The 14,955-nt window shown below is 34.7% G+C and overlaps 1 protein-coding gene and 1 non-coding gene across 2 annotated transcripts; both read left to right on the top strand.

Annotated features, from left to right (window-relative positions):
* Positions 1-5,155: 5,155 nt before the first annotated feature.
* Positions 5,156-5,229, top strand: TRNAV-CAC (transfer RNA valine (anticodon CAC)). The gene has a single exon. It is a non-coding gene; the product is annotated as a tRNA-Val (tRNA).
* A 66-nt stretch (positions 5,230-5,295) lies between these two features.
* LOC126692669 (PRA1 family protein A1) lies at positions 5,296-11,467 on the top strand. Its single transcript, XM_050388363.1, has 8 exons — positions 5,296-5,718; positions 6,174-6,214; positions 6,313-6,391; positions 6,494-6,580; positions 6,658-6,746; positions 6,883-6,954; positions 7,037-7,161; positions 11,111-11,467. The coding sequence occupies exons 1-7, from the start codon at positions 5,561-5,563 to the stop codon at positions 7,138-7,140; spliced, it is 630 nt and encodes a 209-aa protein (XP_050244320.1). The 5' UTR covers positions 5,296-5,560; the 3' UTR covers positions 7,141-7,161; positions 11,111-11,467.
* The last annotated feature ends 3,488 nt before the right edge of the window (positions 11,468-14,955 follow it).

Here is a 14,955-nt window from a genome sequence, read left to right as displayed (position 1 = left end):
CTAGATATCTTCTGCAGCTTCGACCTCAACACCCACACCCATGCCCACTGTCTCTCAATCACAGCCCTCCGTTGCTCTCTTCAACCAAGAAACGCTCCAACAACGCCTCCAAGCTTTAATCGAAGGTGCTCGCAAGAGTTGGACCTACGCTATCTTTTGGCAGAGCTCCTACGACTATTCCAACGGTGTCTCTATTTTGGGTTAGGGTGATGGGTACTACAAAGGCGAGGACGATAAGTCCAAATCCAAAGCCAAGAACAAAGCTTCGTCGTCTGTGGAATTGGGATCCACGGAGGTGATTTTTTAGAGCTCAGATCTGATGAATAAAGTTAGGGTTTTGTTCAATTTCAATTTCTTCTTCTTGATGGCTGGGTTTCAATTTCTTGTTCAAATTTTTTGGGTTTTAAATTTTGTTTTCATGTTTAATCTGATGTGGGTCTGAAGTTTAATTTTGTGTTCTTATTTTCTGGGTTTGTGATTTTGGTTTTTAATTTTGTGTTCTTAAATTTAAATTTTGTGTTTAAATTTTGTTGTTTGTGTTCTTGTTTTTATTTTTAATTATGTTTTCAATTTTTTTTATTTAATTTAAATTAATAAATTAATTTTTTTAATTTAGATGCTGACGTGGTATTTTGTAATGTCAAAATAAAAATTTTTATTATTATTTTAATACTTCCGTTTGCCACGTAGGTCAGTGCCCTAACGGCACTGACAGAAAGGACTAAAACAGAAGGCATTTTTCTAAATAGGGACTAAAAGCGGTAAAAATAAAATCTAGGGACTAAAATGAGAATCGCCTGAAAATATAGGGACGAAAATATGCTTTTCGCCTAAAACCAAATAACATAAAACTTTAATAAGGCCTTGATGAATATGGTCCTAAAGCAAAAGAGGACATAAAAAGATAAATCATCCTCCAAATGCAAGTCTTGAATGGAAACTTTATTGTCTTTAGACATTTTTTAACCAATTTAAACTCAACACTTTATTGTCTACGACAATTTTTTAGTAGACAACGCATAATTGAGTAACCAATTTATTGGTTATGACATAGAGTATATAAGACACCTAGCAAATCAATTAAGAGGCTGATCCTTTGAGCACAGCAGAGATGCGAATTATGCAACTCATACACTTGCAAGACATGCACAATTCTTGGAAGATATGACTAAGATAAAGTCATATGGCTGGAAGAAATTTCTGACTATTGCAAATATCATTGATGATACTATTTTGGAATGGGCTTTGAAGTTTAATAAAAGTACAACCTTTTTCTCCAAAAAAAAAAAAAAAAAAAAAAAAAAAAACAAAACAAAAAAAGGTGACAAATGCAATATTAAAGCAAAACACACGTAAAAATAACAAAAAGAAATTATTCCAAAAATGTACAAATTTAATTGAAATGTTGAATTTGATTACAAGGCCAATTTTTCCCACCATTATAATACATAATTCCCACCAAAAAAAGGAAAAATATGGGCTTCTCAGTTGCTTTGTCGATCTCAAGTGGCGCGACTATTGTCCAAAGGCTCTACCTATAACCATGCTGAGAATAAGCACTTGTATTGCTTGTCTTACGTACAAGTTTAAACTCAACACTGCAAAAAGGCTATCTCATCTTTGACGTTTTGTAATAGATGACCAAATCTGGAAGTATTGAATTTGGCTGAGTAGAATTGAATGCACACCAATAGCCAAACACATCCAATACTAAAATCCTATAAGTCAAGTTCTTGACTAGCACAAGAGCACCTTCTGAGTCCTTGAATAGCTTCATTAGTTGGCTCACTCCATTGTTGCACAGCAGAGGAGTGGAAATAAGCAAAGTACAAAAGATTGAAAGAATCAGTCCTTAAAATTTGATATCAAGGTTTTGCAATTGAGCATCAATTTCATTGAACCAAAAATAGTACTTGAGCACAAATTTTAGAATGTCAATCCACACCACACAAATTCAAAGCTAAAGTTCAACAAACCAAGTAATGAGACAAAAATTTCTAACAACCTCATGAATACAAAATACCATATAATAAGAGAAAATAGGAAATAATAGTAGAACTATAGAAATGAAGCAAATACAAACATAATCAGTATATCTAAAACACTAACTTTTTTAGAATCAATTGTCTACTAATTTAGAGGTCAATGCTACATAACTTCTTTATGGACAGTGATCAACTTCAAGATTCCTTTTTTAACTTATATCAAAATCAATTATACTTCATATTTCTCACCAAAGAAAGACTCAAAAGGTTTAAACGAGATACACCTAACTAATGAACAAATGCTTGCTTCTTTTTTCTAATCATTGTTGCAATAGTAGAAAGCCAAAAACATAAAGACTACACTATGCTGATAAAACTTGGGTGGGGTATCAAAGCAAGCCATAAATCCCATAACTTTTGGAAATTATATAACATGCTTCAGATTAAATAAAAACTATATTATTAGGTTCTTGTATTGTTGCAAAGTACCTATTAAAAATTAAAGATTAAAAAATTAAGTGAATATCATAAAAATTAAAGATAAATCCGGTTTTCTTTTTGGAAGAAAGCCAAAAAAAATAAAATAAAAAGACACCAATATAAAAGAATAAAACTATCATAATCAGCTATAATAGGTGGATTTCATTACTTAAACAATATAACATTATTTTTCATAAAAGAAACATAGGGTGCAAGAAAAGAACAAATTTCCACAAAAGATGATTTCTTTTTAGGTGCACCCATCATTTACAGATGGCTGGTCACTCCAACAAGACTGGACCCAGGGTCGATGGATTAGAAAAGGAAAAGATGCATAGAAAGAAGTTTGGAGAGTTCTCGAGTCAGACCAAAGAGTGAGATGTTACCACACGGCCATGGGCTAGATCGGTTTTCGTTTTTAATGATAACCAAAATGGCATCAGAATCAATGACGGCGATTGCAAGGTGCTGAATGGACACAATGTTAAAGGAGATGAGAGAGGGAGAGAGGAAAAGTCCATGGTGCTTGAGTCGCCATTCATGAGAGAGAAAGAGAGTAACTTGTAGTCGTAGGTGAGAAGATGGAGCTTATCTGTGACTGTGAGCAAAAATTTGTTTAAATTTTAATTTTCACAAACCCTAACGGTTTTAGTAGAAGTTAGCAGAGCGTGTGCTGAGCTAGCAGGTAGGTTGACGTGAGCATTTTTAATGAGGTGTCTTATATTTATTGGCTATGATTACAAGTTCAACAAGCTAACCTTGACTTCATTGTTCAGACCCATAGCTAACTACATAAAAGATTCATATTTATATAAAAGAAACCATTTTTTTTTCCAATTTTAATATTTAATTTGAACCGAGTGTATATAATAGAAAAAAAAAAAAAAAACCCTAACTTTTTTATTCTTGTTATGTTTGTTTTTCCCTAATTTTTTTTTTCTAACAACAAAGGGAGGGGTGGGTAATGGAGATAAAAAACAGATCTAAACACAGGTAGGCAAAGTGTTAAGTTTTGAACCACGAGTAGGAAAAGTAAAAACGGACCTAATCACAAGTGAGTTTACTGTAATTTGCCTAAAAAAAAGTTGGCAAATAGATACGAATGGATGGAAACTTGGAGTTGAGCAACTGATAAGGGAGTATTGGGATGTAAATTATGGTAATTATTTTTATTTGAATTCAAATTAAATGTGGGTGTGTGGATAACATTGAAACTACTTGTAAGTGGTGATGATACTTATAAATCAGTAGGCTGGAATGTTTCAGACTATGGTGATGACTATGAATCTTGAAAAGAAAGAAAAAACTATCAAAGGTGACCGGTGTGATTTGGCCAAAGACTTTCCGATGGTTAAGTCAGTTTTCTCTCTAGGACATAAGGATGGAAAATAGTGAATGTTAGAACTTACCTTTGGTAGATGGGACCTGCTCATTTTATAGAGAGTTTGACCTGGGTCTACTTGTTTAGGATTTATCACCATCGTGAGTGATATTGGTGGTAATGAAGAAAATGGGGTATGTGGAACGAAGTATGGAATTCCTTCCACGTACCAAGCAACGTGTCATGTTTTGCTTATGTAGAACCTTTGGAGCATTTCTTGTAGAATTTACCAAGTACAATTTGATCATCCATGGGTATGGTCGTCTATAACATGATCGTCCATGGATGAGTTCTTTTTGGCGAATCCCATTATTCTTAATGAAGGGTCTTGCTCATGCATTCTGTCATTCTGTTGTAGTTGTCCTTGGATGTGATCAAGTTGTGGACGACAACCTAGGACAGGCTATACTTAGTTGATCCCCATCAAGTGGTAATTGCTAAATGATGATATAGGCAAGGAGAAACTAATTGGAAATGTGAACGTGTTATAAATTTGGTAAAAATTTAGGAGTTTTTAAATTAGCAATTTTATATGTCTAACCCTATTATTTAAGCATTAAAAATTGGTAAAATTAGGGGTATTTTGGACATCAAAATTGAAGATTCCAAATAGGGGAAGCCTGTTAAATAGCAGTATAGATAGATTATTATGGAAAATTATTGAATACTCTAGGATTAACATAAATGCATACTCCGCTCTCTCACATGAATTGTGGGTCCCAACATAAATTTAATTAGTAGGACCAACAGTTATGTGAGAGTGGGGAGTACACATTTATGGTATTTCGGAAGTATCCAATAATTACTCGTTTATTATAACTTCTCATCCATAAATTTAGGTACTACCATATATCTTTATTTTTTCTAAGCTGCAACCTAGTTGCCAAAACAAAACATAAATAAATGTCTTCTCTTCCCCTCTATCTTTCTCTTTGATGTATAAGCAAAGGTAGTTTTCTTAATACTCCATATTTTTTATGTTTTCTTACTTATATGTTTGTATTCTTTCTTACTTACATGTTTGTATTCTTTCTTACTTACATGTTTGTACATTTGTCTTTATTTTACACAAGTTTATATATAATTTTGAAAAGATTTTCCTTAACTCTCTTTAGGCATTCAAACTTGAAAAACTCTTTTAGACTAGAATTTGTGTGTATTCAAATGGTTATTTTGTATTTAGAAATACAAATAATTTTTTAATTAAAAAAAAGTGCCTTTGAACACATGCAAATTATTATTATTTTTTTTATCTCATACATGGAAAACCTCTTCAAGTAAGCTTAATAGGGAAATCAGAACACAAAGCGTCTGGGTGGTGTAGTCGGTTATCACGCTAGTCTCACACACTAGAGGTCCCCGGTTCGAACCCGGGCTCAGACATCCCCCCTTCTAACTTATCTCTTTTTTCATTTTTCCATCACTTCACATTTTCCTTGTACCCTCGCTCTTAAGTAAAAAACTTCCGTTGTTGTCTTGTGTTCACCAACGTAATTCACAAAAACGAAAAGCCATTTCCTTCCCTCGACGCTTCCTGAAAATAATAATATCCCATTTCCTTTCCTCTTCGTATCACATACACAAAACATCTTCTAAACCTCTCTATTCCTTTCTTGCTCTCCCTAACTTTCCAAAATTTCTATTTCCCAGGAAAACTCTACCTGTTTGGCTTCGTGTTTTTGCTATTCTAGGGTTTGACACTGAACCAGAATCGATGGATTGGGGCAACGTCACAGCGGAGGATCTGATCGACGCTCTCCGCGAGGTTGACTGGTCATCGCCGCCGCGTCCTCTCTCCGAATTCTTCTCCCGATTCACCGTCCCCAGATCTTACGCCAAATGGAGTAGCCGCCTCAAATGCAATCTCTACTAGTACGATCATTTCTTTCTATTCAATCTCAATTTTTTTTAGCTCTATCATCTCGCTGCTTTGATTCTGCCATTTTTTTCTTGTGTGAATTGAATCGGTTTTGATCGCAATCGTCAATTTCTTTGTTTTCTGAGGTCCCGATAAGCATGCATGAAAGTTTTATCGAAATCAATAATACCTAGCTGAGTTAGGGCCAATAGTTATATAACGCTTAGTGAAGATTATTATAGCAATACAAATAGTATGTTATTTAGAAATAAGAAGCTTCTGAGTGCTTTATATAATCTTGTAAATTGTGTGTTTTTTGATTAATAGAAAGTGAAAAGAGTGACAAAAATTGGCTTTACAGCTATGATAGGCTCGGTTGTGTGGAGGGGTTCGGTTTTTTGTTAGATTACAGAAAATGCAGCCATCCGTATTTGTTTTTATTAATGTTTTGTGAAATATGTATTTGCAGCTACCGAACCAACTACTTCATTTTGATCACTGTCATTCTCGGTAAGTCAACAAAACGACTTCAAAATTCTCATTTTTGATTATAAACATGTGAACTGTGTGTATTTTTCGCCTTTTAATATTTGAATTATGAATTGTAGGATTGGGTTTTATCCGGAGGCCACTTGCTCTTGTAGCTGCTTTTCTGACAGCACTTAGCATTGCTTTCTTGAATGATAGGTATGCCGTTGTATGTAAAACTGCGTGCGCGTGTTTGTGTTTTTGTGCTTGCTTTTGCATGCATTTCTTAGTGGTATGTACTTTTGTGCGTTTGTGTTGCAGCTTTGCAGGAACTTTTAGCGAGAAGGCAACAAGAACCGTGAGACAATTCTCTCCACATTTAGCAGCAAAGATGAGGCCTCCTCTTACGTAAGTGTGGTTGTTTATTATGTGCCTGCAATGTGCCCAGTGATGTTCCTGAAATAATTTGTATTTTTTGCTGCCAGGCCTGTTATTCGTGGACGTCCATCAGCTAAAAGAGCAATTTTTATTTGTGGCCGGCCTCGTTGGGTGTTTGTTTTTATATTCGCTACTGGTATTTGAATTATGAGAAGAACGCTTCATTTTAATATTTTCTGTATATGTTGAGATTAGCATAAACCATATCTCACTATATGACTTATATTAGTTATTTAAATTTTTACTCATTTTCCCTTCTCCTTTTTCTGTAGTGAGTCTCGTCCTCTGGTTTGTTTCTTGTGGTCTCTTAACTGTTCTGTGGGCTCTGGCCATTGGGCTTCTCGGTATGTTGCATGCTGCAAATCTCACATGTTTTTTTCTTGTCATTTTGTATGTTTTGTGGTTAACTCTCTCTCTTTCTTTCAGTTACTATCCTGCATGCAAGTTTTAGAACACCTAATCTGAAAGCACGTTTGAACACATTCCGTGAAGAATTTCGTGCGGTGTGGCGCAATTATAGCGAGCTGTAGCCTACATGAACTTAGCTGGATGTGAGTAAAACTTTCCCTGGACTTTACATATGGTTCACTTCTTACCATTTACTGTGTTTTTATATAATGAGGTTCACTCACTTAATTTGTACTATGACTTTCTAGTTTTCAGCTGTGGATGTTCTTCTAAAATTCTATATCTTGATTTTACAGAAAATTCAGAATAGCATCTCCATTAGGGCCTAAAATTTTTTGGGGCACTATGCACTCGCATAAGTGAAACCAGGGGTTGATTTTTGGGTCACTGATAAATTGATCTCTATCTTAATATAGAAAAATTTGGCTTTACTACAATGATAGATTTAAGGTATTAATGCCAGTGGGTTCTAGCTTGAATTACATATCCTCCCTTTGCAAGAGCAAGGTGAAGGGTGAGGTCATGGGTTCAAGACCTACTAGATGTGGTGTAACTTAGTAATAAATAAATTAAAAAAGAAACATATATATATATATATATATATATAGATAGATAGATAGATAGATAGATAGATAGATAAAATACTTTTGTTAAAGTACAAAGCCTAAATTAGGTTTGCTTTGCTTTTCTAGATAAAATACTTTTATAATTGAGGAGAGTTCTATCTTCCTCATTTAGCACATATAATAATTGTAATTTTGGGTTTGCTTTGCTTTTCATTTCTAGGTGAAAAGAAGGGGTGGGGTGTTTGGATTTTTGGTTTGGTTTGATTGCTCATATGTACTTTTGCAAGTCTCTGTGCGTTTGCATGATTATACTCTTCTTCCTGAATTGTGGCCACTTTAAGTGGTCGAAGATGATCTAACCTAAAATATTAGATGATACAATATAATAAAATATGAAGTAAATGTTAATGCGGGGGAAATAAAACTTGAGTAATCCTATGAATGATTTTAGATCCTCTTAGACTATAACAGATTATTTATAAAATTAAGTAATTTTCAGACTGCCCCATACCCCCAGTTGGAGTTGCATTTTGGTGTGAAGTGGTTGTGGTTCACCAAGTTCCTTCAAGAGTATGGGGGAGTTCCACAGTTGGGAATGAGATGAGACTAAGATTTATTTCTATTGTCCATCAAAACCTGGGTTTCTTAGAGGGAAACAGAGGTAAAGCCTCTTTAGGGCGTTAAAATAAGGAGAACCCTAGAGTTTTTTAAGGAACTAACAAGCCAAAGGGAACATTTGTAATATTGGAACAATTATAAAAAACTCCTAGAGGTTTATTCAACATACACGTTAATCCTTATCTCTCCAAAACTTATATTTCCATCTATATCAAAATTGTCAACTAGACTGTTCTAACAAAAACTCCAACTTCAAAATTGAAAAACATAAATATCCTATACATTTATCTATTTATTTTTTTTAAAAAGAAGGGTTTCAGTGTCTCTCAATCTCATGTTCATTTTTTTCCATTGTGTTTTATTTATAAAATTATAATAAGGATGAAGTTTAATTTCATTCTCTAGACACCTAATGCTATTTTTTGTGCATGTTCTTGGCACCTTTTTTACAACGTTGTTGGTCCAATGATGGTACTAATTTTACTTATATATATATATATATATATGATGGTACTGAATTTTGATTAAGGTGCTAATGGTATTGAGTTTTGGTGCTCCTTAACTTAAGCTAGATGCCTTAATACCCTTAGCAACTCAATGTAATTTTCAGTACCAAAAGCACTCATGCTATTATATGTTTATAGGTTGTAAAAAATTTACTATATTATTATTGTCATTTTGTGGCAGAAATGACTTATCGTAAGTTAGTAATTCACTTGGGTATGACATGTTGAAGTGATAAGTGTAAGGAAACATATTTCTATATTGTTAAGGTATTTTTGGGGTTTACTTAAATCATTAGTTAGGTGGTAGCGTACGTTAACAGTTTGTTATAGTTAACGGAATAAGGTAAGTGTAAGAAAAAGCATATATTGAAGGAGAAGACTAGTGGATTTTGAAACTAAAGGGACCAGAGTGTAAATTCTTTATGTTTTTGCTACGATAAAGTAATTCACACATGTATACTAGTAGGATCGAACTTGCGGCATCATGCCACCATTTAGGGTTGTAAGCCAGTAGAGTTATAACCCATTTCAACCAAAATGTAAATCCTAATAAACCTCAAGGAGGCTTTTCTTAGCTTTCCCAATTAAATTGAAGAATAGCTATCTTACAATGATGTTATTATCTTCTACTTATATTCATCAAAAAGAGAGGATGAAACCCTAAAATCCTAGAAACAATTCTGCATGACCCTTAATTTGGACTAATCCTAGCCATGCATAATAAAGATAAACCAAAAAGACTAAAATAAATAAGGCTGCTGCAATACTGCATTTATAATACCTGTGCACAGTATTGCTAAAGTTCCTGTAAACAATTTTTTCTCCCCTCAAATTTGTCTTACATTAGTTCTCTCCAGTTTGGAGAAAATTCGGCCTCATGTTTGGCTTCAAATCTTCCATGGTCTGTTGGTATCCCAAATACTCCTTGCCATCCTTTTTTTCTTCGTTCTCCTAAACAATTGAGAAATAAATCTCCAGCCTTAATATGCTAATAAGAAATTGTGCACTATAATCTTTTGCTATGAACTGTTCTTTAGCTTTCAACATGTGCAATAAATCACAAGGGACAGAATACCATCATCTTGCATATTGTTTAAAAAAATTGGCTTAATTTCATCCTTGCATTTTTTTAAATATTTCTGAATCAGACCTGAGTCTATGAAATCTTCAAATATGATCAAATATCATCTCTCTAGTATCATAAGAATAAAGCATATCATCATCCACTATCATATTCATAGGCAATATACTAAAGTATTCATCTATTAAAGGTAAATAATCAATCTTCATTGAAATTGGCCTTCTTGAAATTTGATCAAACATTAGTGATGTATTCCCAGTAATATGTGTGTCCAAATCTTCCATGTCCAAATGAACACTCTTAGGACTTAGACCGATCACTTGCATCGTAGATTGGTGGAAATCCCAATTTACCGAACGTTCTCCAATTTTTAATCCTCCATTCCACCTTGTGCTGCGCGTTTTACAAGTCCAGCATCGGCAAAGAAGTTTCCTTCACTAAATCATAATGGTTTGCAGTTGCCTGCTTAAATCACCATCCGAGCTTCCAACTTGTCAAGCGCGCTTAGATAATTACTTCAGTTGGAGTTCAATCTCTCTCAACTTTTGGTGTCTTCTTTGTGGCAAACCAATGGATTGTATTTGGTTCTGTAACCAATTGGTGTACTGCAATGAGACAATGATTTACTTTGATTGTCTATTGAAGCCTCAGGCCCTCAGTTCCTTGGAGGGAAGTAAAGGAAAAACCTGTATAGGATACTGAAACAAACAAAACCCTTATTAGAAACTAACAAGCCAAAGGCAATATCATTAGTATTTAAGGCTAGATGTCTTACAATGATATCATAATCTCAATTTATAAATTTGTGGCGACAGATTATTGCTTTTAAGTGTGGGGAGGATTGGGATCGTTGGTCAAAGAAGAGGGTGAGAAGCACCCATGGTTGTAGCTTATGGAGGAGTATTAGGAGTGGCTGAGATAGATTTTGGATCATGTGCAGTTTGAGGCAGGGGATGGTGACTGTGTGAGGTTTTTGCATGACAAGAGTGAAAATTAATCTTTGAAAGAGTAGAAGTTCATGAGCGGCTGGGATAGTTTTTGTCACCATTTATAAGTCATGGCATCCAGTATAAAATTTAATCCTTATAGTGACTTTCGACACACTAATTGTGTGGCAGTATAGTCTATGCTTATAATTACTATTTTCCTTAACTTAAAAAAAAAAAAAAACTATTTTCCTTACCTTATACATTTTTTATTACATTCCATTCTTCTACTGATTAAATTCATCTTGGGGAAACTTGCTATTGGTGGTAGTAATGTTGTTTGTAGTTATGCTTCATTTAAAAGTTGTGTTCTCACTCATTTGTTTTCTTTTCAGAGATTGTTCAATTCTGCAGCTCATACAGGTTATTGTCAAATTGGGCTTAGCTGCTGCTGCTTTTGGTATAAAATAATCTCTTTTGGCTGGACTGGAATTCGTAGGTGAAAGATGCTATTCTATGCATGTCACCAAGAAGTTGTAAATGGTCAGGAACTATTCTTGTTTGTAAAGCAAACTGTTTCCATTTGTTATCCATATGTAGAAGAAACCTTGGAGCATTTACATTCAGTAAAGCATAAACATTGCCAGAATACTGGGGCACACTTTAAATGCCCTCTAGTTGTTGGAGAATTCTATGTTGTTTAATAGAAGTTTTCCAATTGCCTATATGGGATGTGATATTTTTTGGTTTCACCTTTTCCTGATCGTTTTGTTATTTGCTTTTTACATCCTATATGGCTATATCACTTGTCAAATTTCCTCATGCTGACCAGGAGCTGCTTAGCTGAGGTGGTTTTTATGTTTTGGTTCTTACGCGTGTTGGGTAAATGGATGTTTTGGTTTGTTTAGTGTAAAACTAGTGTTGGGGACCACAATTTGACTCCTTACAACCACTCTAAAGACAGGCCCGTGTGGTGTGATGTCGAATGCCATAAAAGATTTGAGTGTGTCTTCCTCATCACCAATTGATTTTGAGGTGGAATGACACAGCTCATAGTTTAACAAATGGTATTAGAGACAAGGTCATGAGTTCGAGTCACGGGAGTGTCATTGCGAGGGAGGGATTGTTGGAGGGACCACAATTTGACTCCCTATCTCATCACCAATTGGTTTTGAGGTGGAATGACATAGCTCACAGTTCGACAACTAGTTTTAGAAAATGTTTTGGTACCATTGGAGCTTGTACATGGTAGGAGTACAAGTTTGCTGAGACTGAAATTGAGAGGCTGTACCTGGAAGAAGAGAGCCATATTTAACTTGGATTCTGCCTTCATATAAGATGGATAAATTTCTTGCTCTAGGGCATGAGGTATTTAATTTGGAAGGTTACTTATGTGATTAGGACTTAGGAGCATGAAAAAAGGATGGAAAATATGGAAAATGTTGGAAGATAGAAAATTTTTATTTTTATTTTGTGTTTGATAGGAGTGAAAAAAAGTGAAAGGCTCAAAATTAAATTAAATTAATTTACTACTAGTATTAGTTTTATTCCTGCTTGGCTTGATGAAGATTCATAAGCTCAAAAATTTAAATAATAGACTTTTAGTTTGAATAAAATTTAAATTTGTTCTAAATTATTGTTAAATCTTATTCCTTAGTCAAAATGTTGTTTTCTTTAAGAAAAAAAAAGTGGGTTGTGTGGGATTTAAATTTAGAATATGTATATTTTTTATAATAAACTTTTAGTTTGAATAGAATTTAAATTGTTGAAATTTAAATGATAAAAGTTTTACTTAAATTAAATAGTTGTTAAATATTATCCCTTAATTAAGGCATTGTATCCTAATGAAAAATATAAAATCAATTTACTAATTAATGAGAATAGCCACTTGACACAGCTTTTAATCTTAACTTTTATTATAGTATATGATTATATTATCGTAATTTGAAACTAGTTAATATCGTAATAAGATGTTTTTAGATCTACAACCTATTTTTCATCTCATTTTGGGTGGACAAATTTTGATGTGCTCTAAGTGAAACACATGAACCGACCATTTTCCATCAATCAAATTTCTTACTAACCAAATAAAGGAATCTTCCATTTTTCTTTCCTTAGTTTTCTTTTTCTATCCAACCAACCAAACGGATTCTAAGTTGGTAACAAAGCAGTGGGGGATCATTATAGAATTGTGGCGGTGGGAAGCAACAGATTCCGTGGAAACTTTGGATGTGGGATTACAGATTTGTTGACGTGCAGAGAATGAGGAATATGAATACCCCTTCCTTTTACGCGTTAGAGCATACAAGTAAACAATGTTAAGGTTTCTTGCCAGTGCTACCTGTCATTGTCAAGTCAAGGGGGGAGATTACTTAATGCCCTGGGAAGCCTATGTGCCCAAAGGCATCGACATAATTTCAATTTCAATTTCAATTTCGGGGAACCATAATATGTTTTTCATTTTGTTTAGTTTAGTCAGGTCAGAATCAATGTTTTATTTTTTATTTTTAGTGAGATCTTGATATGATTCCGCTAAAAGTAACCTTTTTTTCTTTTTCTTTTTCATTTTGCAATGACTTTTTTTTTTTCTCTACGCGGTTTACATGCCACCAATGTGCCGACTTGCACTGTTAAAAGATAAAAAGTGGCACAGTACCAACCCAACCAACCACAATCGCACTTCATTATCATGATGGATGATGCTCTACCTCAACTAAACTATTGCTTCCTGCTTAAAAGTTATTACTTTTTATTTTTTTATATAATTCTTTTACATTAAATTTTTTTTGGCAATGCTTATACTGATTACCTTACCTTTTGTCTTTTTCCAGTCCAAGTAACACAAGCACAAACACAAACACAAAATTCTTTTACTTTTTCTTTACTATACTCTCTTTTTCTTTCATCTTACTCCGTTCCAAATATATCATTATACAATTTTGTGGTGATAGAAGCACAAATCTAACTGAGATTTATTCATAAATAAAATAAATCTAACTGAGATGTCAGATATTATGGTAGTAAAATATTAAATATCTCGTCCATAAGTTGTATTTTTTGGGTGGAGCAATCATTTCTCCAGGTGTCCCCATATTCACATATTGGCCTGTTGCTACAGCCTCATATGGCTAATACAGACATCAAGTTAATGACAATATAAGTTTAGGTCAACAGATCAATTAAAAAAAAAAATCAGCAAAAAAGAACTTTAAGAAATATTTTATTATAATTTTTACCATAACTTGATGACATGTACGGCTGTGATTGATAAATTATTACTATTTTTTCTCACTACTTATAATTGAGTAGATAAGATTATGACAAAAATTATGACACAAAAGTTGTGTCTATGGACTTTCTCTATTATTTATTTGTTTATTTTTTTTTTAAATTGACTTTCTCTTAATTTAACTTTCGTATGTTGTCTAAATTGATGGGTACAGAGTTCAAATACGTGCAGCAATTAATAAAATCAAATGGAAACTTTTTGGAACATATATATCTTTGATGTAATCGACGTATTTTAATATTGGAAAGCCTCGTGCTTCATCTGATTACATTTGCATGTGCATTGATAAGGGTAATATTGTGAATGTGAATATTCATGAATATAGTATCATGAAGCGACGTTCAAAATAGACCCGTTGGCCTCACTTGTCATAAATGGCAGTCGAACAACTTTAGGACGTCTATAGCTTTAGGAAGACGGGGTTAACTTGTCATAAATGGAAAGCTGACACTACTAAGCTGAAGGGAGTAGTGTCAGCTGACGACCCTAACAAGGGAGTAGGCGAAGCAGACGACCCTAACGAGGCTGACGACCTCGACGAGGGAGTAGGCGAAGCTGACGACTCCGACGAGGGGGTAGGCGAAGCTGACGACCCTGACGAGGCTGACGACCCTAACAAGGGAGTAGGCGAAGCTGACGACCTTAACGAGGCTGACGACCTCGACGAGGGGGTAGGCGAAGCTGACGACCCTAACGAGGCTGACGACCTCGACGAAGGAGTAGGCGAAACTGACGACCCCGACGAGGGGGTAGGCGAAGCTGACGAACTTGACGAAGCTGACGACCCCGACGAGGGGGTAGGCGAAGCTGACGAACTTAACGAGGCTGACGACCTCGACGAGGGGGTAGGCGAAGCTGACGACCCTGACGAGGCTGACGACCTCGACGAAGGAGTAGGCGAAGCTGACGACCCCGACGAGGGGGTAGGCGAAGCTGACGACCCTGACGAGG

This window comes from Quercus robur, chromosome 7 (genome assembly GCF_932294415.1).
Source record: "Quercus robur chromosome 7, dhQueRobu3.1, whole genome shotgun sequence".
Lineage (NCBI taxonomy): Eukaryota > Viridiplantae > Streptophyta > Magnoliopsida > Fagales > Fagaceae > Quercus > Quercus robur.
Note: the sequence above shows the minus strand (reverse complement) of the source record. Positions and strands in the feature narration are given on the sequence as shown.

What these genes read in the sequence shown, in the direction of transcription:
- LOC126692669 (XM_050388363.1), top strand. Translation starts at nt 5,561, where the DNA reads ATGGATTGGGGCAACGTCACAGCGGAGGATCTGATCGACGCTCTCCGC. An exon ending in CTCAAATGCAATCTCTACTA is followed by an intron (nt 5,719 to 6,173) that starts GTACGATCATTT and finishes ATGTATTTGCAG; the next exon opens with CTACCGAACCAACTACTTCA. An exon ending in TGTTTTTATATTCGCTACTG is followed by an intron (nt 6,747 to 6,882) that starts GTATTTGAATTA and finishes CTTTTTCTGTAG; the next exon opens with TGAGTCTCGTCCTCTGGTTT.